Source organism: Ambystoma mexicanum, chromosome 7p (genome assembly GCF_040938575.1).
Source record: "Ambystoma mexicanum isolate Mex_15411 chromosome 7p, UKY_AmexF1_1, whole genome shotgun sequence".
In the NCBI taxonomy this organism is placed as follows: Eukaryota; Metazoa; Chordata; class Amphibia; order Caudata; family Ambystomatidae; genus Ambystoma; species Ambystoma mexicanum.
This window is the reverse complement of record NC_090939.1, coordinates 634,301,230-634,328,441: the sequence shown is the minus strand read 5'-3', so window position 1 is coordinate 634,328,441 and position 27,212 is coordinate 634,301,230. Positions and strand designations below refer to the sequence as shown.

The 27,212-nt window shown below is 46.6% G+C and overlaps 1 protein-coding gene across 1 annotated transcript in view; it reads left to right on the top strand.

Moving 5' to 3' along the window:
- Positions 1-27,212, top strand: part of LOC138526211 (fibrous sheath-interacting protein 2-like) — a 1,971,501-nt gene that overhangs the window by 424,758 nt on the left and 1,519,531 nt on the right. Inside the window, exon 3 of the mRNA XM_069636679.1 lies at positions 25,998-26,034. Within this exon, the coding sequence (XP_069492780.1) occupies positions 25,998-26,034 (37 nt within the window). The remainder of the gene's footprint in view (positions 1-25,997; positions 26,035-27,212) is intronic.

The following is a 27,212-nucleotide window of genomic DNA, read 5'->3' as shown; positions in this document are numbered from 1 at the left end:
GCCAAGATGTGCCAGGGAAAAGGAAGTAGTTCTGTTGGTTTCAACAACCCCAGAGGTCTGCTGTGCATGGTCTTGGTTTGGGCACAAACTTGGCATGTATCCACGTAGTGTCAGGAATGGCACTCTATCAAGACTGGCACAGGGTACCCAAGTAGGGTTTGGGTGGCTGTGCTGAGGTAAGTAAGCAGATAAGCACACACAGCAGGAAGTTCAACAAGAAAGAAGAGTAGGAAACAGTAGCTGTGAGCCAAAAGGGGCAAAAGATACAAAGGTACAAACAAACTGGATTCCCTCTTGGGGTGTATGCCGAAATGGGAAAGAGTGTTCCACGAACATTAGGAAACTCCAGCCTTCTGCACAGATTGCTATAACAGAGGCCCACGCTGTATGCTCATGGCTGGGAACAACAGCAGTGGGTGTCTGTAACACTGAAAACGCGACAAAGGAAGGGGCAGAGGTTGCCTGCCGGAAACCAATAGGCAAGCTCTGTACAAAGGGATTACATAAAACACATGAGAAGACAAGAACAGAAATATCCAGCGAAAAGGAAGTCAATGAGCAATCTAGCAGAAGGAAATGAAGGAAAGGCAGTTAGACTGAAATAGATAACCTAAAGTGGAGTACAGAGGACTCAAGGAAGAGAACAAGGAGCAGCAGTCAGGAAAACAGAAGGCTGCAAAGTAGGAAGCAGGTCTGCAGTCAAGAGTGGCACTAGGTGCAGGCAAACTGTATTGGACTGCGGAGGACTGTAGTAGGCTGAAAGGCAGGGAGTCCAGAAGAACAGGACAGAGAGAGATTAGTAGTAGGCGACAGACAGAGAGCCCAAAAGAATAGGGCCGCTAGGTAGGGAGCCCAGAGGAGCAGGGCTGTAGGCAGCAAAGAGGTGCAGGCTGCAAGGTAGGGAGCCCAGGGAACAAGGGCTTGGAGACAGCAGAAGGTTGCAAGCTGCACGGTAGGGAGCCCAGAGGACAAGGGCTGTAGGCAGCCGGAGTGAGGCAGGCTGCAGGGCAGGGAGCCCAAAGGACAAGGATTGTAGGCAGCCGGAGTGAGGCAGGCTGCAAGGCGGGCAGCAGAGGACTAGGACTGTAGGCAGCCGGAGTGAAGCAGGCTGCAGAGCAGGGAGCCCAGAGGACAAGGATTATAGGCAGCCAGAGTGAGGCAGGCTGCAAGGCGGGCTGCAGAGGACTAGGACTGTAGGCAGCCAGAGTTAGGTAGGCTGCAGGGCAGGGAGCCCAGAGGACAAGGACTGTAGGCAGCCGGAGTGAGGCAGGCTGCAGGGCAAGGAGCCAGAGGAGCAGGGCAGCAAGGAGAGAGCCCAGAGGAGCAGGGCCGCTGACTGTAGAGGGCTGCCGAGGACTGTAATAGGCTGCAAGGCAGGAAGCCCAGAAAGGGCACTGGAACGAAACAGGATAATGCAGCAACAGGAACAGCATACAAAGTAAAGGGTCAAGGCAAGCAGGAGCGGGGAGAACTCAAGATGCAAGACACTGTGCTCCTGCAGGCAGCTGCTTATATACAGCCCTGCCCTGTTCTGAGGCAGGCTAATTGACAGCACCTGTAGCAGCACACCTGAAGACAATCTGCCTCCTCCCTCTCTGGTCCTGAGCAGGTGGAAGCAGCACTGGCCGCTAGGGCTTCTGGGGATTGTGGTCCCAATAACGATTGAGAATAGCCAGGAATTGAGGACTGAAGCCAGATGCACTATGGTAAATGTAGTTAATTGAATAAAATAAGAAAGAACCAAAGTTGAGCAAATGGAAATAAAAGACCAAGGCGTGAAAAGGAGTTGTTCAAGGAGTATTAGGAGGATAAATGAGTACCAAGTAGTCCATGATGGTTGCCAATGCGTGCGCCAGTGGCGCGGGCATGACACGTAGTCCTTGATTTGATGAGCCCATCCGGGCCACCAAAATTGTCGTGTGATCAGTTCCTGGGTAACTTTCACACCCCGATGCATACCGACTCTTGAGTCATGAAAGCCTTGTGGAATCGTCAGACACAGATCCAAGGTGGGTACGTACAGACGTTCCTGGTAGAATATTAGACCACCTCTCTAGCTGATACCATTTTTACCTAAAAAGGTGAGTCCTGGCTGCATCGGACAAAGTGTTGCGAAGCAGGATACCCAGATGAGGCTGCAATGCATCTAAGAAATGTTTCAGAGCAATGACAGGCATATCTGAATCGTGGGGTGTCTTCTCATATTCCATGGATCGAGGCAAGGCGTTGGCTTTCCGATTCTGGACTCCAGGAACATAAGAGATGGTAAAGTCGTAGTGGGAAAAGAAAAAGGCTCACCACGCTTGTCTGGTGTTCCCACACTGAAGAGAGCGCAGGAACTAGAGATTCCTACGGTCAGTACGAACCTCCACCAAGAACCGTCCACCCAATAGATGGTGCCTCCATTCTTCAAAGGCTGCCTTGATCGCTAGCAGTTCTTTCTCGTTGACGGTATAGTTCCATTCACTTTATGACAGTTTCTGAGATAGGTATGCAACAGGATGTTCCATTCCAGTGCTGGGTTCCTTCTGGAGAAGAGCCGCCCGATAGCCAAGTCTGAGGCCTCAGCTTCGACGATAAAGGGTGACTCCTCCGTAGGATGATAAAGCATGGGCGTGGAGACAAAAGCTTTCTTCAAGTGTTCGGATGCCATTTTAGCGTCGGAATCCCAAACATATGGCACCTTGGTGCTGGTGAGTTGTGTTAAAACAGAAGGAAGGTGAGAAAAGTTTGGGATGAAACGACAGTAGAAGTTAGTGGAGCCTAGGACGCACTGTAAAGATCTTGCGGTTGTGCCCCTAGAAGAATAGCCTTTACGTTAGCGGGATCCATCTGTATGCCAGAGCTGCTAATCACCCCAAGAATTCAATAATTTCCTGATGAAAAAGGCACTTCTCAGCCTTGGCGTAAAAATGATTCTTGGGCAGACGAGACAGAATCTCTTGCACATGAAGGACATTTCCCTCCAGGGTGGTGGAGAAAATGAGAATGTCATCGAGATCCAGCCATATAGGACGATCAAATCGGAAAAGACTGAGTCCATAAAGTGCTGGAAACCGAGGGGGCATTGCAAAGACCAAATGCCATCACTCTATATTCATAGTGCACACTGGGTGTCTTGAAGTCCGTCTTCTATTCATCGGCCGTCTTGATCCGAACCAGATGATATGCCTCTCTGAGGTCCAGTTTGATAAAGAACTTGGCAGTGTGAAGAGATTCAATAATGTTACGGATCAAGGGCAAAGGGTACCAAACCTTACGTGTTATTTCATTCAATAGGGGATAATCAATGCAGGGTACCCTTCTTCGACAGTACAAAAAACAAAGGAAAGCCTGCCGCTGACTTTGAGGGAACTATGTATTCCTTGGCCAAGCAGTCATCGATGTAGGACTTCCTTTTCTGGTTGAGTCAAGGAGTAGGTTTTTCCATGCAGTATCACCCTGTCTGGCAGAAGGTCAATGGAACAGTCAAAGAAATCTGATCTGGCTCATAAAACACGTGATGGTACTGGTGGTACACCACTGGTATGGTATCCAGAGAACAGAACTGATGTGTCGAGTTGGCCGAAGAAGACTTCAAAGAGGTAGAGATGATTTCGGAGACAGGTTCAACACAACAATGCCGAAAACAACAACTGGATGCAAGATTAAAGTCTGGGATCCCCATTTTATGTGAGGGTTTTGAAACAGTAACCAGGGCAACCCAAAACCACCAGGTAAAAGGGTGTCTTTATTACATCGAACAAGATCTGTTCCAAATGGTCGTTGATGCGAACAAAGAGACGTCGGGTATGTTGGCGGACTGGACCAGAGGATAGTGGTGTCCCGTCGATGGCTACCACAGGAGTTGCTTTCTCCTTTTGGTGTACTGGAATCCAAACCCGGGAGACAGAGTTTGTGTCAATATAGTTTCCGGATGCCCCACAACCGAGCAAAGCTGCGGTTTCTTCATGTCTGTTACCCCAAACGATCTGGACCCTTAGAACAAGAAGAGATACTGGTTGCATGGGGGCCACAGGAAGAAGGGCTGGAGTGAACACCAGGCTTGTCGTTGCCTTCTTTTCTAACGACAAGCCATCTAGTTTTCCAAATGTGTGGGAGGACGTAGAGGACAAGTACCCAAAAAATGACCAGATGCTCCACAATATAGGCAGAGGAGATTGGCACGTCAGCGTTGCTTTTCTGACTCAGACAATGGACCACGTATGGCCCCTAATTGCATGGGTTCCAGAACACAGCGCATGCACAGAACGAAGAACATGGCAGTCCGTGCATGCACGGTGCGCCCTCAACGGACATGCCCAGGAACCGTCGCGACCCTGCACAGCGAAGCGCAGGGGACCGCCAACGTAGGCAGAGATGCCATGAACCAGTCACAGAGGGAAGGTGCTGGGAAACGCGTGAAGAAAGCCCCTGAGAGGTAAGTGGAGCTGGGCAGGAGGAGCCTTGCAGCGGGTGATGTGTAACAAGATCCCACCCTCATCGCCATTTTGTTGTTTCCCTGTAAGGAGGGCCAAAGGCAGATCCCTGCAACTAAATAAAGAGGACACGTAGCCCAGCGTGAATGTGTACTCTCCTGTATTCATCCGGTGCAAACTGTTGCACCGCGCGCATGCTTATTTCATTCTCCTTGTCCACTCAACTACGCAGCATGCAGGCCGTGCCCAGTCATCTCTGATAAATCTTCAGGGTCACCTGATGATGCAGAGATGCGACAGGTCCTGTGAAGAAGATATGAAAAAAAGAAAGAAAAAACTCATAATCATTCTAGAAGCAAGTCCTACTCTTCCCGTTAAACACCCTTCCTCCTCTTGTAAGAAGCATAAGTATTCCAGGCCCTGTTCGAAGTCAGAAGATGTATGTAAGGTATGTCAGAAACATGCCTAGCCCAATTCCACCTTAATTTCAGAGGAGAGGGAGACATTCAGACAAGCTGTGGTGAAAAATGTTGACCTGGCCCTTGTGGTCTCCCCTGTTCTGACTGCTTCCATTAAGGACAGTTCAGGTGTGCACAAACCCTGCAACCCTGATCCCCCTTCCTAAGACCTTGGGCTTGGGAAATAAAGCTTCAAAGTTTCTGACATCTTCAGTGCCAGCGACTCAGAAGGAACTCATCTCCTCTAATGTGTTAATTCCCTTGGCGCCCAAGCCATTGTCTTCCACTGAGCCATGGGTGTCAGGATCAGCCCCCACTTCGTCAGTGCACATCTATATGTATATCACTTTGGTGGCTCCTCTTAAGACTCTGTGACCGACACCGGTGTTGTCAGAACCGCACAGCAAGAACATGCTAGTGTTCATGCTAGAAGAAGCTGATGGCTTTAGATGTCCGAGTCAAGAGGGGAGTACCCAAATTTAAAAATTGTAAGCACATATTTAAATCTGATACTGGCAATGATGACTACAGGGCCTTTTCTTTTCACATACATGTGTCCCATGAAGATTCTAAGCTTCCAAAAGGGCTCCAGCACGAATAGCAGTCCAAGGAATTGAATCTGCAATTGCAGAGAACTCAGAGGGAAGCCAGTGTGCTTGACATATCCCCTAACTCAGAGGCAGGCAATGCTGCTGATATATATTAAGGCTACTGCCTGTTTGATATATTGCTTTGTTTGTTTAATTAAATCATTTCATTTATATTGACTTGTGCCATTTAAGGCTTATGCCTGGTGTGTGACTGCAGGCTGTTTCTTTATTTCACCCACAAGCAGATTTTATTTATTTTGATTTCTGTTGCCTTTGATATAATTTGATTCTAATTTGGTTCCTTGTATCCTGGTCTAATCGGGTGGAGGGTGCCTGTTCTCCCGTGTCAGGTTTGTTTAATTTCAGTCCCGCATGCAGTTCTCTCTTCACTGCCTATTGCCAGGTGCTTCGGGATTGGCTCACGGCGATACCATGTGTCGTGATACAGGTTCCACTGCCCGGAAGCACAGCAGACTAGCGCAGCTGACACACGTCAAGCAAGCCAAAGTCCAGCCGAACTGTGCACAGGACGGGCCTTGGATGGTCTCTCCTATTCTTACTAGCCCAGTGATCCCCAATGTGTAGCTCACACGCAACGTGTTGCTTTCCTGGCTCTAAAATGTTGCTTGCCAGTTGCTCGGGGCCATTGTGTGGAGGCCAAGAATAAGGATGTCAATGGCAGTGTACCCCGAGCCAGGACTGCAGGAAGGTATTATATTCTATGATTGCACGCAGTGATGTGCCCTCATCTTCATGTAGGGCTGTTTATTAAGTACAGCAAACCTGTATGGTTTCTTCTCATCAAGTAGTAGATATCAATAGACAGTCACTGGTCACCCATCCTTACTTCAGCCAGGCCTCTCTCAACTGTTCATCATGGAACCCTTCTCTGCCCAGTAGGTGAAAGTTCCATGATGTCATAGGCATGTATGCTTAGAGAGAGAAATGCAGGATATAACAGAAGGCTAGCCAGTCAGCCTGCTCTATTTACCAAGCATGGCTTACTGCGAGTTGTCAATCCGAGTTGTGAGGAAGGCCAGATGGGTGCAGAGATGCATCACTGGGGTCGGAACCATCTGAAGCCCTTAGAGATTAAAGAGAACATGAAGCACAGAAACTAGGCCGCCTTGTCATCCATGTGAATACCCATTGTACTGCTGCTGTAATCAGAAGTAAAAATGACTCCCCACTGAACCCACACTTATTGAGAAAACCCCAGTCTTAGCACTCTAATATGTTTAGGCCATGTGGAGGTCTGGTATACTATGAGGTGCACCACTGGCTGGATCAAGTACACAATCTGTGAAGAAAATGTCTCAGCCAACTTAGCTTTCCACTGCAGCACTCGGGTAGAGTTACAGGGTTAGTTGCCAAGTGATTTGAATGTCTGTCAGTGAAGTTCTAATGAGCTTCTTTTGTACATGTAAGATTTGCGTTTGTTGCCAGAAGGTAATTTATTGCCTGAAATGTTCCACAATAATTGCATCATCTCTTGAAGAAATGTTCATCTTCTGATTCTTTGTCCAGTACGGAAGTGGATTAATGGGAAAAATTATCAAATCAAATGCCCATGTTTGTGTTCTGGTGAAAATTGCCAACTTTTGTCTCTTTGCACAGCTGGCACCTGTATATATATATATATATATATATATATATATATATATATATATATATATATATATATATATATATATATATATATTTTTTTTTTTTCTTTTCCATTCATATAGCGCACTAAGCCCTGAGGTAGCAAGGTGCTGTTACATGACCAGTTACTTGAAAAGTCAGAGCATGAACAGCCAGACAGTGTATAACGCAATTTCAGGATCAACATTTAAGTATAACAAGCAGTTACAGGATCCAGATTTATGTGAACAGCAAAGTTTGTTGTGCTTTCCGGAAGGTCTAGTAGGAATGCTCGGCTGACATGGTTAGCGGAAGTATGTTCCATTGTTTTACTGCGATGGTTGGGACATTCGAACCTCCAGCTTTGGCCCGTTTAAATTTGGGCCGAATGAGACGGTGGGCATAGACCGATCTAGCAGGTCTGGAAGAGTTTGCTTTTGTTATTTTCTGTGATGGGTAGGGTGGGGCCTCTTTGGAGAGGCATTTGTGCGTGGTTGGCAGGGTTTTGAATAGAATCTGCATGCGAATGGGGAGATAGTGGTTCTTTCTCCTTGCTGAGGTGATGTGCTCAGGTATGGGGATGTTCAGAGCTGCTCCAAGTGCGTTATTCTGAATAACCTTCATCTTCCGGATGTTATGCTCAGAGGTGCCTTCAAAGAGGGCATAACAATAATCAAGTCTTGATCCAATGGTGGCTAGGGCGACTGTATGGCAGCTGTCTGGGGACAGGAAGGGTCTAGATGCATTGATTAGTTTAGTAGTTTAGGTGGCAGATGAGGCAATGGCATTCACTTGCTGTGTGAGTGAAAGTGTAGCATCCAGATAAACTCCAAGTGTCTTTACTGACAGTGAGACAGGGATCGGGATGCCATCAATGTTGAAGGAGGTATATTGGGCATCAAGATTGATTACTGCCGAGGGACCAACCAGGAAGATCTGTCTTTTCGTCATTCAAATCAAGATCAAATGCAACTGATAGATCAAGGAGTAGAAGTAGGGCAGGCTTGCCCTCATCCCTGATGTCATTGAGCTAGTTCTTCAGGTCAAGAAGTGCTGATTATGTCCCATGGTCTGGGCGAAACCCTGACTGGCGCATGCCCAGTATGTGGTTGACTTTCAGATAGTGTTGGATTTGCAGATAAACTGCTCTGTCCAAGATTTTCAATAGGAACGGGACTGTTGTGATGGGGGGGGGTAGTTCAAACAATCAATCAATCAATCAATCAATCAATTTTTTTTCAGATTTCTCCATTTACAAAAACTAAAATGTCATTAAAGCATATATTGCAAACCTATCTAACAATCATCTTAAATCAATACATTTAAAACTCTCTGTTACCCAAGACGTACTTGAGTGTCTCTCCCCGCCGGGCCGCATAATCAAGCAGTACAAAATAGCAGTTCAGGCAAGTTTAAATCCACATAATAAGCGTGAAGACCAGAAAAACAGAGAACCCAACTACAGAAGTAGCGGAGGAGTGGACCGCCGCACCACAGAGGAGCTGCCAGCTACCCAGCCGTGGGAAAAAACACAGCCGCAGCCCGAGCGGCGTCCTCGGCAGCCAACAGTGTGACAGCTTGGCGAACCTCCGATCGTCAAGAAAAGGGCCCAGACACAGGAGAGCACCAGCGGAGGCGAAAACAGACGAGCACCCCGGCGGCGGAGTCGCAGTGCAGCCCGGAACCCCTATACTCGGCTCTGAGAACACCGGGCACCCCCGCCGAAGAGAGGATCCCCACGGAGCCCCCGGATGATGCAGACCCTAGGGCCGTGTTAACAAATGGACTCACCTGCACTCCTTAGCGGATTAGAGAGGCCGCAGGCAGGAGTCGCCATAATGAAACAACGTCTGGGGACTGGACACTGCAGAGGAGCCTCGGACACGGCCGGAGCGGGGTCCTCGGCAGCCAACAGCGTGACAGTTTGGTGAGCCTCCGAACGCCAAGAACAAGCCCCACTCTCAGGAGAGCATCAGCGGTGGCACAGGCAGTCCAGCACCCAGGCGGCAGAATCGTAGTGCACCCCGGAACCCTCATACTCGGCACAGAGAACACCGGGCACCTCAGCTTAAGGGAAGAGCCCCACGGAGCACCCCGGATGATGCAGGCCCCAGGGCCGCAAATGTACCTGCACCCCCAAGCGGACTAGAGAGCACACAGACGGGAGCCACCACAGCGAAACAGCGGCTGGGACGGGACATGGCATAGGAGCCCCGAACTAGGAGCCCCGAACGCCACCCCCCACGCAGGCGGGACCCACAATCACCCCAGACTGGCAGAAGGGAGACAAGCAGGGCGGTCATCCACCTCCGCCAGCATATTGCAGTGCTTATCCCGGAGGAAGCCCAAACATCAGTCGAAGGAGCAAAGGAGGCAACCACGGAGAGACCGAGGGGCAATGACCGGATCAACAGAAGGAAGGGTGGTGAGTACTGAGAGACATACCTACTGCATGATGCTCCACAGAGGGGCGCATACCACCCCAACACGAACTCCTACGATAACAAAACCCAGGCACCACCAACTTGCGAGCAATCACACTGGGGTGGTGGGGGTGACCAGATAACCCACAGCTGAAGGCGGTTAAGCACCCATGAACTGGTCGACCAGGATCACGCTCGACAAGCCACAAGGGCATTCATAAGAGCGGTCACAACTCTAAACCAAAGAACCCACAGGGCCCAGGGGACAGAGGGGTAGAGAGCACCAGGAGTGTGAGACCACTGGGAAGGATCACACTCCGTCTGGATTCCCCCAACTAAAACAGAGAGGAGGAGGCGCTAGAATCCCAAGACGACTACACACTTCCTCCACCACGCAGGACGCAAACCAAGGCACAAAGATCAGATCGCCCCAGTGACAAAAGAAGCCCACAGGCAGTCTGCATTGTAAGCATTGATGTCCAAGTCGAGGGCAAACACCCCGGCACAGTTACCCCCCTCCCCCCTCAGAGGAAACAAAACCAGAATCTAAGACAGCTCTGGGGGACACGAGACGTAGATAACACTACAATGGAGGGGTCAACATCAGGCCCACATACACACCCCCACCCCACAGCACGCCATGGAGGAAGGCACAATGAGTAAAACGGACATGCAGAATTGTTTCAAAGAATTACAGTCCCAACTACTGATATCCGTTCAAGAACAATTTAAGACACTATGGGAGGACATGAAACAGTCACTCCAGGAAGTCAAACTGGACATTGCAAAGCTCGAGGAAAGGACGGATATATTAGAAAGAAAGGTCCAACAGGTGGAAGACGATACACAAAAATCAGAAGAAGCACTGGAACAGCTAGCCCAAACATCCACCAACCTAGAACTCCAATGTGAAGACTTGGAGAACAAGTCAAGAAGATCTAACATAAGAATTAAGAATCTACCTGAATCCATCGAGGACAGAGATCTACTGAGAACAGTAACGAAACTCTTCACAGAAATTCTAGCAGACGACACAGAGCCACAGGTGAAAATTGACAGGCTCCACATGGTAGGCCCCAAAAGGACAGCAGAACCAGGGTCCAGACCACTGGACGTCCTGGCAGCTATAACGTCATTTACTCAAAAGGAGCAGATAATGCAAAAGGCAAGATACAAAACCCCACTGAGAATAAATGGGCATGAGGTCCACTTATACCAAGATCTGGCACAATCCACCCTCCTCAGAAGACGAAGGATGGCTCCAGTGGTTCACCATCTATCTACTAGCCAAGTGAAGTATAAATGGATGTTTCCATTCAGCCTCCTGTTCACCTGGGAGGGAAACCAACACAGGGTAACAACTTGTGAGGAAGGTGAAAGAGTCCTGGGGATACAGAACACTGCAAAAAACACCCAAGACCCACAGCAAAGGAGAGTAAAGGGCCCAAGCAGACCTGAAGGGTGGACAACAGTAACGAAAAAAGGCAGAGGAGGAAAGAATAAATAGACCCAAGAATGATCGCCAACTCTGCTGAATGAAGAGGTCATACCACGCAACTAATCAAACACAAAACACGGTAGGACAAAGACTCGCCCGAACAAACAATTGCAGGCCTGGCTTGACGGGACCAGGGCGCGACTGGAATCAACAGTGGGGTTTAGGACCCCCCACAACAGGACTATGAGGGGGGTGAGGGGCCGGGAGCGCAGGACAAGTTGTCCGAATGCAAGTAGGATCCCAGCCCCCCTAACCCCCGAGGGGTAGGGTTAAAGGGGGGGTAGGTTAGGGGAGGTGGGAGGGCCAGGTGGGAGGTGGAGAACCGAAGATAGGAAAAAGGAAGGAGCACAGGAGTGTGACACAAAGGAAAAAGGAAACGGACCAACTATGGATAAGAAGAACATGAACCAGATAAAGATCCTCTCACAGAATGTCAGGGGAATGAACACACTGACAAAAAGAGCAAAACAGGAAAGGCAAGCATGGAGAACGAGAGCCAACATCATTATGTATCAAGAAACACATTTAAAAAGGAGTGAGAAAACCGTAACGAAGGTAAGAGGGACCTCATAAGTATATCAATCCAACGAAGAGGGGAAGAGGGCAGGGGTCCTCATAGCCATACAAGACAGACTGAATCCACACGTAAGGAACTACCGAGCGGACAAGGAGGGACGATACCTCTTCATGAGCGTGACACTGGAAGGCAGACAAGTAACCTTGGCATCAATATATGCTCCCAATACGGGACAAGAGGGATTTCTGAAAGGCACTCTAGCGACAGGAGACATCATACTGGGGGGAGACATGAACATAGCATGCGACCCCAAATTGGACAGGAGTGCCAAAACACGAACAGTAACAAACGCTCTCTCGAAAACATTGAAAAAAGCGTTTGAAACACTGTCCCTCCATGACCTCTGGCGAGCAAAGAATGGAGAAAGGCAAGGCTATACTCACTACTCCCACGTATGCAATACGCAATCGAGAATAGACTATGGGCCTCATTGCGAGATGGGTGGTAGCCATGTTGCTATTAGCACCATGGCTGCTTCCCATACCGTGTCCGAGTCCGGTGTTGTTCAATGGGGACTTACCGGTGTAGTCCGACCCTGGTGGGACCAGTAAGTCCCCATTGAACAAACCATTCCCCATTCCCATTTGAGCCCCCATAGGGCTCAATGGGAATGGGGAGGGCGCTAATAACTGGCTCGCGAATGGCAAGCCCGTTATTAGCGCCCTGGTCCCTTAGCGGGACCCGTAAGGGATGTGTGGTCTGAGCACACGTTCCTTACGGTTCCCTCCAAGGGACCTCGGAATCGGGCAGTAAGGGATTACCGGCACTGGTCTCCTTACCGGTGCCCGGTATCCCTTACCGCCCGACTCGTAATGACCCCCTATATGTGGGCGTCAACGGGCCTAGTCGGGAAAGTGTCAGACATAGACATTGGCCCGATCTCAATCTCAGACCATGCCCCAATAATAGCCTCTTTCAACATAAGAAGCCCAAGGGGACGAGTATGGTCCTGGAGATTCCCGTCGGACATCCTGCACGACCCCACAACAGTGGAAATGATCCAGGAGAAGATAAACACCTGCTTCTTAGAGAATGACACGGGAATGACCCCCCAGGGGATGGTATGGGACGCATTTAAGACTGTACTAAGGGGAGAACTGATCGCCTTAAAGGCAAAGCGAGACAGGCAGCTGGCACAGTGGGAAGAAGACCTAGAGGCGAAACTGGCGGAAGCAAGAAAAGAACTTGTGAGCAATCCCACCAAAGAAAAGAAAAGGGCTATGAAACACATCCAAAGACACCTAGGGCTACTCCAGACAAGAAAAGTGGAACTAACCCTCCTGAAAACCACACAGAGATACTATATACACGCCAACAAGGCAAACTATTAGCGCGACAACTCCGCGAGAAAGGAAGAAAAATGACAATACTAAAGCTGAAAGACTCACAAGGGGACACCAAAACAAAGGATGAAGAAATGGGGGAGGTAATGAGGGCTTACTACCAGAACCTATACCGGTCAGAGAACCCAAGGGAAGATGACCAGAAGACATACCTCGACAACATCACATTACCCCAGATTTCAGAAGACAGCAAGCAATCCCTGGAGAGGGATATCCAACCAGAGGAGATAATCCAGGCAATCAAAAAATGACCAAAGAATAAAGCCCAAGGCCCAGACGGTTTTCCTGAGGCCTTCTATAGGAAATTCCAAGATTCACTTGTCCCCAGACTGACCAAACTATACAATAGCTTCAAAACACAAGGCAACATAATACCCTCAATGAATGAGGTGAAACTGGTGATATTTCCCAAACCGAGAAAGGACCCGACCCTACCCGGGTCGTACCGTCCAATTGCCCTTATCAACCTGGATGCCAAGCTCTACACCAGGATACTGGCGGACAGACTCTCCACACACTTACCAACATTGGTGACTCCGGACCAAGCGGGATTCATCCCGGGGAGACAGACAGCGGACAATACCAGAAGAGTATGCCACCTGCTAGAGCAGGCACAGCGCATGAACACCCAGGCAATCTTAGTTGCGCTGGACGCAGAAAAAGCGTTTGACAGAGTCGAATGGACGCAACTCTTCTCAAAAATGGAACGCATGGGCTTCGGACAATCCTACATGCAAATGGTCACAGCAAACTATAAGCCACCCTTGATGCGGATATCAATAAATGGTCTCCTGTCGCCCAGAGTGGCACTAACCAGAGGTACAAAGCAGGGCTGCGCGCTGTCGTCTCTTCTCTATGCTCTATTCCTGGAACCTCTACTAACAAAAATATGGATGCAATAACAGATCAGGGGTATCCAGATGGGGGGGAGGAATATAAATCCCTAGACAGGATTACATATATAGGAATTCAGGGATCTATGTGATCACTGAGACCACACATAATTGCGATGGCCAAAAATGGCGACTTTTTTTTTAATTAAACCCTCTTTGCACCACATAGATATGCGGCGGAGACCCCCCGCAGCCCCCAATCTACTATAATATCCCTTTCCCCCCCACATATATATGTGGTGTAAGGGGGGTTTAAAAAAAAAGAAAGTCTGCATTTTCGGCCATCGCAATTCTCAGGTCAACTTCCCAAACCTACTAGCCCAGTCGAAAAAGAAACTGGAGAAATGGAACCCCCTAAACATATCATGGTGGGGCAGGCAGGATGACGGTGGTCAAAATGACCATACTACCAAAACTCCTACACTACTTCCAGGCACTCCCGATAAAGCTACCGAAAACGTTTTTCAGGTCATTGAATAGGATGATAACTGCCTATATATGGCCACATAAGAAACCAAGAATAGCTATGACAACACTGACAGCGCACAATAAAGAAGGCGGAATGGCACTCTGCCACTTTAGGAAATATTATGAAGCAGCGCAACTACGAGTATTAAGAGAATAGAGGGCGAAGCCCCTTCAACACATATGGGCGAAACAAGATGAGACGGTGGCCAGAACCCCATTGTCATACCTACTCTGGGGAGACAAAAGATACAGACACCAAAAGCAGCTAAATCATAGGAGCAAGCCTGGACGCATGGGAGGTGGCAGTCAAGAGAGGCAACCTGACAACATACCTGTCACCACTCACCCCGATGTTCGGAAATCCAGATTTCCGGCCGGGGAAGGACTCCAACGCATTCACCAGCTGGAAACAAGCGGATTGTACCAAGATTCAAGATATGTTCAAGGGGTCAACAATCAGAACGTTCAGGGAATATATCCAGGAGGTGGGATTAAAACCGTCGGACGAGTACCAACACATTCAACGAACACATTGGCTCTCAACTCCGGCAAACAGGGAGACCGCCACGAGACAACTAACAAGGTTCGAAACGTTCCTGACAAAGGACACCTGATCCCGCAAACTAATATTGAACCTGTACAATCTCCTGAATGAGGAGGGAGAGGAGATGCAGTGGAACTACATGAAGAAGTGGGAGATGACACTGGGAGAACCGATACCACGAGACCAGTCGAAGGAGGTATGGTAGAACATCCCCAAACTTGCACGCTCTATACAACTGAGAGAGATGTGGCAAAATATTGTCCTCCAATGGCACTATACCCCAGAAAGACTCCATGCAATCTATCCTGCCACCAAAGAGAACTTCTGGCGAGGCTGCAGACAACTGGGTGACTGGAGACACATCTGGTGGGTCTGTCCAGCCATAACTACCTTCCGGAAAGAAGTCAAAGAGCTAGTGGGGAAAATGGTACATGGAACAGGAGCCCTCGAAGAGAGGATCTGGTTGGCAGGTATGTGGAACCCAGCACAAAAAACCCATACCAGAAAGCAGCAGAAAGGAATAATGATGCTAATCATAGCAGCCTGGCTAACAATAGCCCAGCACTGGAAGCAGAAAGAACCCCAGACACAACTGCAATGGCTCCAGAAAGTATGGAATTTTATCTCATTAGAATGGATGACATGCAAAATTTAAGGTACCCCAGAAGACTTCCAGTCAAATTGGGGCAGTATCCTGACATATCTGCAGAGCGACTATATGCTTCAATGGAGCCCACACAAGATCTGTATGCTGAACATTATATAATCCAAGTAAGACTATAATCATTGAATTCATGAACGATCCCCACCATCCAGGGGCAGTGGGGGTGGAGAGGGAGGCGGGAGGGTTAGTGAAATTGTTGACTGTCATGTTTAAATGCAAAACCAATAAAAATTATACAAACAAAAAAAAAATTCTTTGGCGCAATTTATAATACAAGTTATTGCAGTTGTGCGTGTCCTTATTCCATTGGCTTGAAAAGACAGAAATCTTCGTAGTTCTAAACATTGTGGACATATCAACAAAAAGTAGACCATGGGCCTCATTACAAGTGTGGCGGTCGTGAAATAAGGGTGCCGGTCGCACTGTACCATCACACTACAACACAGCGGGCGTGGGGACGTTGCGCCTGGCAGGTCTGACCTGCTGGGCGTAAGGGCACCCACCCGCAGAGTTTTCACAGAAGCACCGGCCCCGTTAGCAACGGTGCCAGTGCTTCCGTGTCCCCATTCCCATGAACTCCATGGGAATGGGGACTTACACTTTCCGCAGCCTGATATACCGGGCCGCCAGGACTAGTAATGTCCCGGTGGGATCTCAGGCAGCAGAAACAGTGTCACAAGTCCGGCGGTTACCGCCAGACTTATAAGGAGGTCCCATGCCTTCCTCACACTGCATTGAACATTTGCATCTCACATCTGCATATTTCCATTTAGCTTGTTGTCTTAAGTGGAGGAGGTTTAACCCAACGAGCAATACCCATCTTCTCCAGATTGGGGATGCTTTTTTCACAGTCTCTCCTGTGTTACTTACTATATTCTTCAAATACAGTGAGAGAGAGGAAAGATTACCCATTTCTTGTCCTTTCCCATTCGTATGCTTTTTCCCATATGAACTTTCCCAGCATATTTGTAGTCATTGGTTGTTGTGCTCCTGCATAATCTGTTTCAACAGACCATTGTCTTCACAATTTTAGAAATCCTTAATGCCATCTAATTTTTGACTGCACCACTACCAATTCAGATATGGCTATATTTACAATTGTATTAACCGAAGGCCACTGTTTATTCTTTAAACAGTAGTTCACATATCTTATCTTGACTTCTAAATTAATATTTGTCATCCCCAGCTCTTGCCTTAGTGCACTTGCTGATGTTCCTGGGGGTAAACCTATAATCTTCCTAAGGATCTGTTTCTGAGTGATGTCAAGCTCGTGGCAGTCTCTGTAGCCCTAATCCTCACTACCATAGAGCACCATGGTTTTCAATGTATTGAATAAACCTGGAAACAGGGAGAATAAGGGGCATCCCTGCTTGTAGTTAGTTAGGTTTGTGGGGTCTAGTGAGGGTTTTTTAATGAGAGGGTGTACCCAGGTGTTATGTACAGGACAGGCCCTTAATAAAACACACAGAGCCACTTCTCGTTATATTCTTCTTTATTCACCATTTTCCGCATATTGCCTTACCCTTTCCCTGTCCCCTCTTCCCACCTTCCTCCCTGGGCTCCAAGTCCTGCCCCTTTAAAGGAGCCTCACCAATTTCCTCGCCACAACACCTCCCCCTTGCTTATCATGGAAGTTTAGTGGCTTACATTTCTTCAATCAGGCACAAGGGTCTCTTTGTGGCCGAGTGGCTGCGCAGGTGATTTGCGTGTCTCCCCTGGTCTTTCTGCATCTGGCAGTTGTTAAGATAGATTTCTGAACTCTGACCTGGTGTGCAGAGGTTCAGAAGGCCAGCCGAGTTTCTTGGAACAGGGTAACCTTCTGGACAAGCCAGACCAATCAAGGTAGCATTGTCGGCGGTCAAGACGAGGCCCCCAATGAGCACGCACAGTAAACAAAACCACAAATTACTCTCAGTCAGGTGTTTATATAAAAAATACATATACGTTTATTAAAGGCATTTAAATCAAACACAAAGTAAATCTCAGCAGTATTAACAAAACCAACACAACACGAACTATGAAACATATATACAGTAACCAATGGCCTAAAGGAATATTACACAGTAGAGATCCACAACCTGCAAAGAAAGGGGTCACACAGTGCAAATAAGGCAAGACAAGAGGAAAGGGTATGGACACCCACTTCCGAAACCACAGAAGCCAAATTAACTCGACCCTCCCACCGTGGTTGGCACAGGTTCCTGATGGTAAAATGTACAGGGGACCACGTGGCAGCCAATGGTGAGAGGAGGGATTAGGTAGAGGTTGTGGACGGGAAGGGTGAGTTTAGGAACACCGGAAAATTGGATAGGTCGGGAAGTTTAGGAAAAGAACATGTCTTGATACACATAACATATAATAGCCTGACTGACAGATTTAATGGCTTATTGAATGTTGTTGATTACCCCTCACTATTGATCGAACATCAGATTGTCACTAAGGTTCAGGGTCAAAAGCATACCCAACATAACCATGCATTCAGTCTAATTGTGCACTTGAAAAAAAAGCTTTGCGTAAAGATTTACGGCTCATAAAAAAGAACTCACCAAAGAGCATGGTTTCAGATGCTGTGAGAGTTAGAAGAGCCATTTTTAGGAATTGGGAAACCTCACACAAAGCTATCATCGAACAAGATTGTGCCAAGCTGATGATGAAGCTTATAATCACCAAGAACACTCGGGAAATTTGGCAGTTATTAAACATGGGCACAACCGACCGTTCAGCCACACCTCAAAACGCCATCTCAGGTGATAGATGGTCCAGACATTTTTCTGGTGTTTTTGCCAGTTCAATTAATTCCTTTGAGTGTTACTCGGTTGCAAGTCATGGCTCTTGGGCTGTTGACATCCCGCTCAATGAAATTGAACTAGCAATTAAGAGTCTAAAGAACTCTCGTGCTGCTGGCCCTGACCTGATTAGCAATGTGATGCTCAAAGACAATTTATCAGTCTGGGCCATCTTCATTGAACGATTATTTGCCAGTATTGTCTTGCAAAAATGTCTACCCGTGTCATGGTTAACATCCATTATAGTGCCCATCCATAAGAAAGGTAGCTGGAATTGCCCGGATAACTACCGACCGATTGCCCTCCTAGATACAATCGGGAAGATCTTTGGCTCTCAGCTGCGCTTGAAGCTTGTTGAATGGGCGCATTTAGCTGGTATTCCTGATATATGGCAAACTGGCTTCACAAAAGGTGTGGGCGTCGATGTCAACCTTTTGATTCTCACACTTCTGAAATTTGAAGCTCAGAAAGCCAGGCATAACATCTACCCAGCATTTATTGACAGGAAGCAGGCCTTCGATTGTATAAATAGAGGCCTGCTCTGGAACAAATTAAGAAAATGGAATTGTCCACAAAATATCATTGATCCAATAATAGCTCTTCATTTGAATACCTCAATCCGGGTACGCCTGAATAGAAGTGGTGAACTGTCCGATTCTATCCAAACGGCAAGGGGTGTAAAGCAGGGGTGCCCCCTTGCCGCGGATTTGTTCAAATTATTCTTGGCGGATTTACCGAATCGTCTTGGACATGTCCACTGTTTTCCTCCAAACATCAACCAAGTTCCAGTAAGTTGTATTGCTTACGCGGATGATCTAGTGTTAATTGATAGAACTCAAATTGGTCTCCAACGGTTGCTCAGCTCTTTACATGAGTACCTTTCGATCAATGAGCTCACAATTAACACAGAAAAAACAAAAATTGTGGCAATTGGCACTGTTTCAGGTAAAAAGGCCAAGGCATTCAGGTGGGCCGTAGGTGGCCAGTTCGTTGATACTGTTGACTCTATAAGATACTTGGGTGTGCAGTTCAACAACTCCATCTGTGAACACCAATGGGTGAAAAGTCTGAAACTAAACACCATGAGTCTTGCCTTCCAAGCGGCAAAAATAAACAAAAGCTATGGCAAATTTTCTTTATCCCCGGTCCTGACGTTTTACTTGCAAAATGTAGTTCCTATTAACTTTTGGCGCTGAGGTCAGCTGGAACATCAGCAAGCATATCTGGAACTCTTTAGAAGGGCGTTTTTGGCGCTATGTTCTGCACCTACCTCAATGCGTTTCAATGATATCTTTATGAGATGAATTGTCACTGAACTCTTTGTATAGCTATGCGATCTGGAAATTAATGACATTAATGCAAAAAATGTCTGTTGAAAATCCAATTCCTGCATACCGAATATTCAACAAAACCTATTCTGACAATAATGTTACCTTATTAGACATGTGGCGTCTCAGAGTACAAGCCTGGGTTGATGCCGCAGGAGTTCGATCTTTCCACAAGACCACAACATGCAAAAAAGAAATTTGAATCTTGGGCTTGGATCATCAACATCGACAAACGGGAAAAACTATCTTCAACAAATTGGCCAGGCATTGGTCAAAAAAAGTTAAATCTCCAGTCACATTATTTAATGCATTCTCCATCTCGCTATTACCGTGAGCAATTCCTCAGGTTCCGACTGAACATCTTGAAATCCAAGGAAATTCTCTGGCAAAGAAAAGATAAACTGGCAAAAGACAATCTATGCCGCTTCAGTTCCGTGGCAGTCGAATCGCTGAAACACTTAGTTATCGAGTGTGAGAAAACTAGTGCCTTGCGTTCTGTACATTTGAGTCAATTTGCTCCTTTAGATAATGATATGTTCGCTTGGTGGCTTAAGATTTCATCTGGTGCAAATGTTAAACATGTTGGTGCAATTATGAACTATCTTGATGCACTACTGAAATGCCCGCTTTGAGTAATGATCTCAAGCTTCTATTCTGTGTTTTGGAGGTAATGAACTGGGATAGAATCGACTTTCCGCATGTTATGTATAAACTGGCTGATGTGTTTTTAACTTTGCTTTTGCTCGCTTGCTTACTTCTTTTTTCTGACGTGAAGAGTTATTGGTTTTGTAAGAGCCTATTGAGTTATGTTCATGGAATTGAAACACAAGTTTTTATGCATGTTAAAACTGTAGATTTTTCAATAAAAAAAAAAAAATAGCACATCCTGAAATACCTTACCTACATTCACCTACCCTGATTACTACCTCCTACTCCATCCACTAGTTATACCTTTGCCATCTGATCTCTGGATCCCATGCCACCAGAAGCTTTATTCATACTATCAATTTGGTTTTGCTTAGGCGCGCCAACATTTGAAAATGTGTCTTTATAAGTAGAGTAATTACCTTCCATCCGTAACCCCGGAATATAGCCCAATGGTTTTGCAGACTTGGGTAACTGAGACATTGATGGAGCAATTTCATATCCAGAAATCAAATTAAATCGGGAAAGTGGACCTCATACCCTGTGCTGCTACAGTAGGTACAGTTAATCTTATTCGAGGTGGATTTATCAACCGTCAAGTGCTTACGTGTTTTGAGTTCTTTTTCTGCCCAGTGTAGCAGTCTCTATAGTGTTAACAGGGGCACTGGTGGTCTGGATCTTGCCCCCCCCTATTTATGATGGCAGAATCTCTAGGGTCAAGATGTGCTGCATGTACCAACAACTCACCTAAATCTTGTAATGATGTTAATTGAGTAGATTGAGTATTGTGTTTTGAAAGTACAGTAGTACCAGTACTCCCAGCTACAACAACAGCCCCAAGTTGAAGCTGCTTGGATGTTAATAAATCAAGCAATTTAACTAAATCATGTTTTATGCATTGTTGTTCTTTGAATATGTTGTTACATAATGAAAAAAGAGTTTTAATAATGGTGAACAATTCGGGTTCCATCCAGTGGTCCTCCATTGCCGATGACTCCGAAGAGGAACTGCTCAAAGGATGTCTACGAGACGATGCATAGGTGTTCATTGCTATGTCAGTTAAGTCTGGAGTTTTAGCTGAAATCAATAATCAATGTAGTACATTGCTCAATAGTCAGGTTTTCATAATTTTCAGTTAATAATGCAGAGGTAGCCCTATTATATCCTTCTTGCAAACTAAGGCATACATTTAAAAGAGAGTTGTTATCATTTGGGCTATCCATAGATAAGTTTGAGTCAGTTACAGCCCCCTCCTAAATTTCTCTAGAAGTAGAGACTTCTATAATAGAAGGCCTCAATATGGGTTAGAGGAATGCTGTTATTTTTCCCTAATCACTTTCTTCCATGGTATTTTAAGTCACAGATAGAATTTACAGTACCAGTCATTACCTTTTCAGGGTGTTGCATATGTTTTTTTTACAGTTTCTCTTACGACACGTATAGCTGCTAGAGCCCTTTACAAGTCGATCGCTCTTTACTGCGCAATGTATAATAGTGGGATGCGGGCATAATAAACAGCAAAGATAGATTTAAGAGAGTGGCTGCAGCACAGTTTACAGGAAGGCTCCAAGGTCCCAGACCGAACGGCCATCTTTGTGTTGCAGCTAACATCAAGTTGTTTGTATTTATTTTATTTTTTAGATTTGTAAAGCACACTAACAGCCCAGGGTCATTGAGGCGCTGTTGTTGCAAGAAAGTGTCTTAGTTACAACGATGATTGCTTTGCTCAGGGTTACAGAGAGCGTGGAGCCTAACAGGTGAAGAAAGTTACATAGGTGGTTGTATGTTATATATATCATACATTGTAACTTTATTACCATAGGCAGCAACAAACTGTGTTCTTTGCCCACTCAATCCCCCCATCAACAGATGTGAAGTGTGGTTATGGTCAAATATATACTCTGATTAAAGAGAGAGGCCCAGCAGGAAGTCCATAATTAAGAATCCACAGGCTAAAGAATTCTGAGCGGAGAACACCCAACTGGCTTCTGGGGCACTCAAAGTCTGACTCCCCACCTCTGCACAAAAGTTCAATTCTTGTCTAGTGTGAACAGCTGTTCTGTTGTACTTTCAATTTCAAGATTAGAATCACGGGGGAGCAAACAGAGTGGGGCAAAGCAGATCTGCTACCAACCGTTACTAATTTGTTACTGAAAAAGACAACCTACACAGATATAAATGCAAGTGCGAATGAGTGAACACTCTAAGGAGGACTTTTTGTGTTGTAAAACAAAGCGATTAGCAACGCCATGGCAAGCGTATCAATGAAGGCAGGCACTCACGATAAAGAACGGCTTGCGTCAACGGGCAGAGGCTTCACTCTCTGGATGTACTCCAGCATGTAAACGTCGACAGCCCCAGCGCCCAGCAACTAGCGCAACAGCCCAACAGAAAAGCAGCGCCCTTTTGATGCAGCAGGCTTTCCTATTTAATCTGTATCCGCCCAATAGTTTTCACGCTACGGGTGTTACAAAATTTCACTTTTTCTCTATGGGGAAATGTATGTGAGTCGGCCACAAACTGCGTTTATTTTGTTTTCTTAATAGCTTTTTTTTAACTGTTCTTTCCCAAAATGTCCAGTTTGGTGGGGGCTGTGGCAAACCTTTGTTTGGATAATTTCAACCAAGTTCCTTCTGCGAGTCAAAGGAAGATTACTAGCAACCGAATTTTGGGAAAAGTCTATGTACACAGGTTTCACCTACACTTTCACTACCCTATGATATATGTTTTCTTTTTTTTCGTAACACCAAGCAAGTTATGGTGGGTTTAAAAAGGTTTCAAAGAAACCCTTTCACCTGAAATGTTAAAGTAGGAAAGTCCATTTGAGCCAAGTCACACATTCCACAACACCACCTAGTAGCCATCACTGGAAGTTCACGGCATTGTGGTTATTCAAATTAGCTCAAATGCAAACCTTTCTCTCCAGGAAATTGTCTTTGTCTAAGAGGGCAGTGCTACTTTATACAAAGCTTAATCAACCCAAGACAGACATTTGCAAGACTGCCAGGACGACAATATATCTGGTTTCACCCTTATTTGGGATCATCAGTGCAGTATAATCCTGACAACCTTATGGTTGGAGCTTTTGGCCATGTGTACACAGACACACACATATATAATTAGTTATCTTATAGAAATATGACTACATCACTTCCGGGACCATAGAGGTGGACTGTGTGAGAAACCTGATGGTATTCTCCCAGCTACTCGTCCGGGATCTTCCATTCAGGTGTCCAGGGAAGGGCCATCGCTTTTGGATCCCGACCCTGGGGGTGCACAAGCGAGGGAGGATCACCTGAGTGGAACGTCACGGGGGTTTGGGAGGAGAATACCCAAGGGCGAGACATGGTATTCCCCCTTTCCCAATTATACACCAACCCACTCTCCCTCAGCCTTAATGGGGTATTTTCAATCACAGCCCATCTCTCCCTCCCCATTTACAATAAATACTGGGTCGAAGAAGAGGGGATCGGGAGAAATGCAGATTACCCATAGAAACAACAGTGAGGCCTACCATGTGACACCTTTGAATTGTCCCACTAATAGAGTCAGGCAAGGTCAGACACTTTATTCTGGCTATTCACACCTGACTCCACTTGACTCTTTACATCAGTATAAAAGATGTGGTTCTGCCAAAGAGTATGAGCGAGCTGGGATTGCTGGTTGGACCGTGAAGGCAGCAACACAATAAGCCTGGGAGGACCGTAGGAGAACAGAACACTGAGACTCTGGTCCGGTGTACCAGAGGGGTCAGCTTGGCAGAGGAGCCGTGTCTCTGTGAAGCCGGAGGAAGGAGAATGGTTGCTGACTGGCCATATCCAGGCCGGTACTCGATCCCTTCGGACGTGTAGGCCCCAGGAGTGTCTGAAGAGCAGGTGGTGAGACCCTGACCTCACATCCTGTATCCAGGGGAGCTGCTTGGCGGCCTCGCTCCGTAGGTGAATCTCTATGTGAAGGAGAGGAACCCAGCAGCGTGAGGATGGCTGGAGCTGCAGCTTGAAGGAGAAAGCAAAAAGTAAAGCGTTAAGTAGAAAGAAAGAGAAAGAAAGGAATAGCATAGTGTGCAAGGGGCGCAAAGCGAAAGACAGTAAAGTGAGGGTGCAAGGAACCCGAAGCAGGAAAGGGGGTGCACACGACCGAGCAGAGTGAAAAGCAGATTGGAAGAAAGCCAAGAGAGCGTGCAAGTGACCTGAAACAGGAGAGAAGGGTGCGAGCGACCTGACAGAGTGAAAACGAGTGAAAGAAAGTACAGAGAGGGTGGAAGCAACCCAAAACAGGAAAGTAGGGTGCAAGCGACCTGGCAGATTGGAATAGTTAAAGATAAAGGCAAAGAAAGCAAAGAAAGGGTAAGAGCGACCTGAAAGCTGGAAAGCAGGGTACGGAAGACCCACAGGTTGAAATGAGAAAGTGCAAGAGGCACAATACAAGCTAAGGAAGGTGCAAAGGTGCATGAGCAATGGACAGCATGCCAGAGGCACGATAAAGTCAAGAAGAGTGTGCAAGAAGCACTGTGAAGAAGAGAGGAGGGTGTAGGTTGCACCATAGAGGGAAAGAAAGGTGGAAGAGAAATAAAGTCAGACTGGTAAGGGCACAGGGTGGAAAGGCGCCAGAAGAAAGAGACAGTGTACAAAGAGAGGTGTCAGAAGTCAGAGTGGTCACGCAGGGGAGGAGCCAAAGCCCAGCATTTTTAAAGTCTCTGACACTAACCCATGGAAAGAACTTTCTGTTAAAACTGTGCATATTGACAAGGTGAACCTTTGTGTGAAACCAGGGGGGCATAGGCTTGCAGAAGGAAACCCTGAGAGGACCACAAAAGACATTGGGCCTCATTATGAGTGTTGCGGTAAGGCAACAACGGCGCCAGTAGTGCTACCGGCACCGTTGTTACCTCGCTGCAACATTCCGAGTTCTGCTCGCGGGGCCGCTCTGTATGCCTGGTCAGACCAGACGTGCAGAGCGGCACCCGCTAGCAGAAAAGGATGGTAGCAACGGTCCCGTTATTAACGCGACCATTGTTACCATCCTCCCCATTCCCATTGAGCCCTAAGGGGGCTCAAATGGGAATGGGGACTTACCGGGCCCGCAAAGGTCGGAATAGCCCGGTAATTCCCATTTTTCGGGACCCGACCCGAGCTTGGGGGTAGCCATGCTGGTAAAAACGGCATGGCTACCTCCAAACTCGTAATGAGGCCCATTTTTGATTTTGTTGAAGAAAGGATTAAGCTTGGGGAAGGGAACCCCGAGAGGTCCACCAGAGACATTGCTTAACATTGTGAAGGCCTAAACCTTGGGGAAGGGAACCCTGAGAGTCCTAACAGGAACTGTGTCTTTTTTTTTTTCCCGGAAGATCCCTGAACACATTTTGTCTAAGAGTGAGGGCAAGCATGGGTTTAGACACAGACAGACTTTGGTTTTGGACTTACAGACATCGACGGCCCTTAGAAACATCAGTTGAGCGAACAATCCCTTTAGAGTTAGGGCCAGTTAGGTATTACACCAACCCAGAAACTTTATTAAATAAATGTTTTGAAACTGTTACCTTTGCGTCTGTGTCTCTCTTGATACCATGCCTGTCTGACTACTGTCAGAGGAGGTTGATGTCAAGCTACATTACTGGGTTAAGTCATTTTTCCTTTATCTCCTTTAGCAGTCAATGCCTATGAAAATGTAATTATGCTCCTACTTTAAACTACTGCAAATTAATGAAAATGTGTAAATGTACTTTTTATTTTTCAGGCAACAGAACATTCTCAAACAAAGTCTTCATGAAAAAGTATGTATGTTACAATAGTTCATTCCATGTTATCACTGTGAATCTGCTTAGCTGTTTAGGAGATTTTTAATAAAAAAAGATGCAACATGTGGTTGTAGTCAACTCTGGCACCCCCACACCTGGAGCACTTGTCTGTTTCCAGCTCGCCAAGTTTAAACAATTTTACTGATAACCAGTATAGTCTGTAGGCAATATTTTACTTAGGTAGTCAGAGCTGAAGGTTTTTTGCCTTGCTTCCTTGACCATTCACTGGACCTCATTATGAGTTTCATGGTATCTTAGCGGTAAATCTGTGGAGATACCACCAAATGGATTTACCATTACAGCCACCTGGTCCGGCGGAATTTTTGCCGGATTACAAGTGGCAGTATGGCACTGTTAGTCCACATTTATGGGCTCCATGGGGATTTCGGCTGAATTATCACTGGCGGTAATTCTACTGAAATGGCTGTTTTTTGGCCGTAAGGTGGCGTGATTATTAATATTGTTTTTTATTTTGGTCTGCAGCTCTGATGCCTACTGAATTCTACACTTTTCAAAGAGTGGCATGTTGCCTGCCACAATACATTTAACGATTTTAGTAAATGAAAAAGCAGTCACTTTGCCTATGATGATTTGGGTTGATCCTCATTATGTGCAGAGAGACAATTGACTATAGTATGTCGAGAACCAAAGGTATGACTTTTTAATCATGTCTTTGACAGAACCTGCAATGTCAATCTGGCGAAAGCAAACCTCTGTACGTGTGGCCTCTAAGGGTTCGACCTCTTTGCTAGTAAAACTGATGACAGCTTGGAAAATGGAAAGCCTCCAGGGTCATGGATTGTCACCTTCCTCCACCAAATCTTTTACTTCCCCTGACCGAGGATACTATTCCAATATTCAGTACCAGAAATGGGGAACAACTCAGGGGAGGAATAGCAACTACTGCTGCAGGTAACAAGCTAGTTCCGTCCCTGGAGAGGTAGACATGCTAGCCAGGAAAAGACATCTTCCACTGTGCCAGTGAGTACCCTTTTAGAATGGGTATTGCCCGCCCCTGCGTTCAGGATGTAAGAGGGGTCTGTCCATGTCTAATTCCACCTGACTCTCCTAGAAATACAAACATCAGGGCAGCCAAGCCAGCACTTTTAGGAGGGCAATTTAAAATATATATTTTTGTTGTGCTGGAAAAAAGG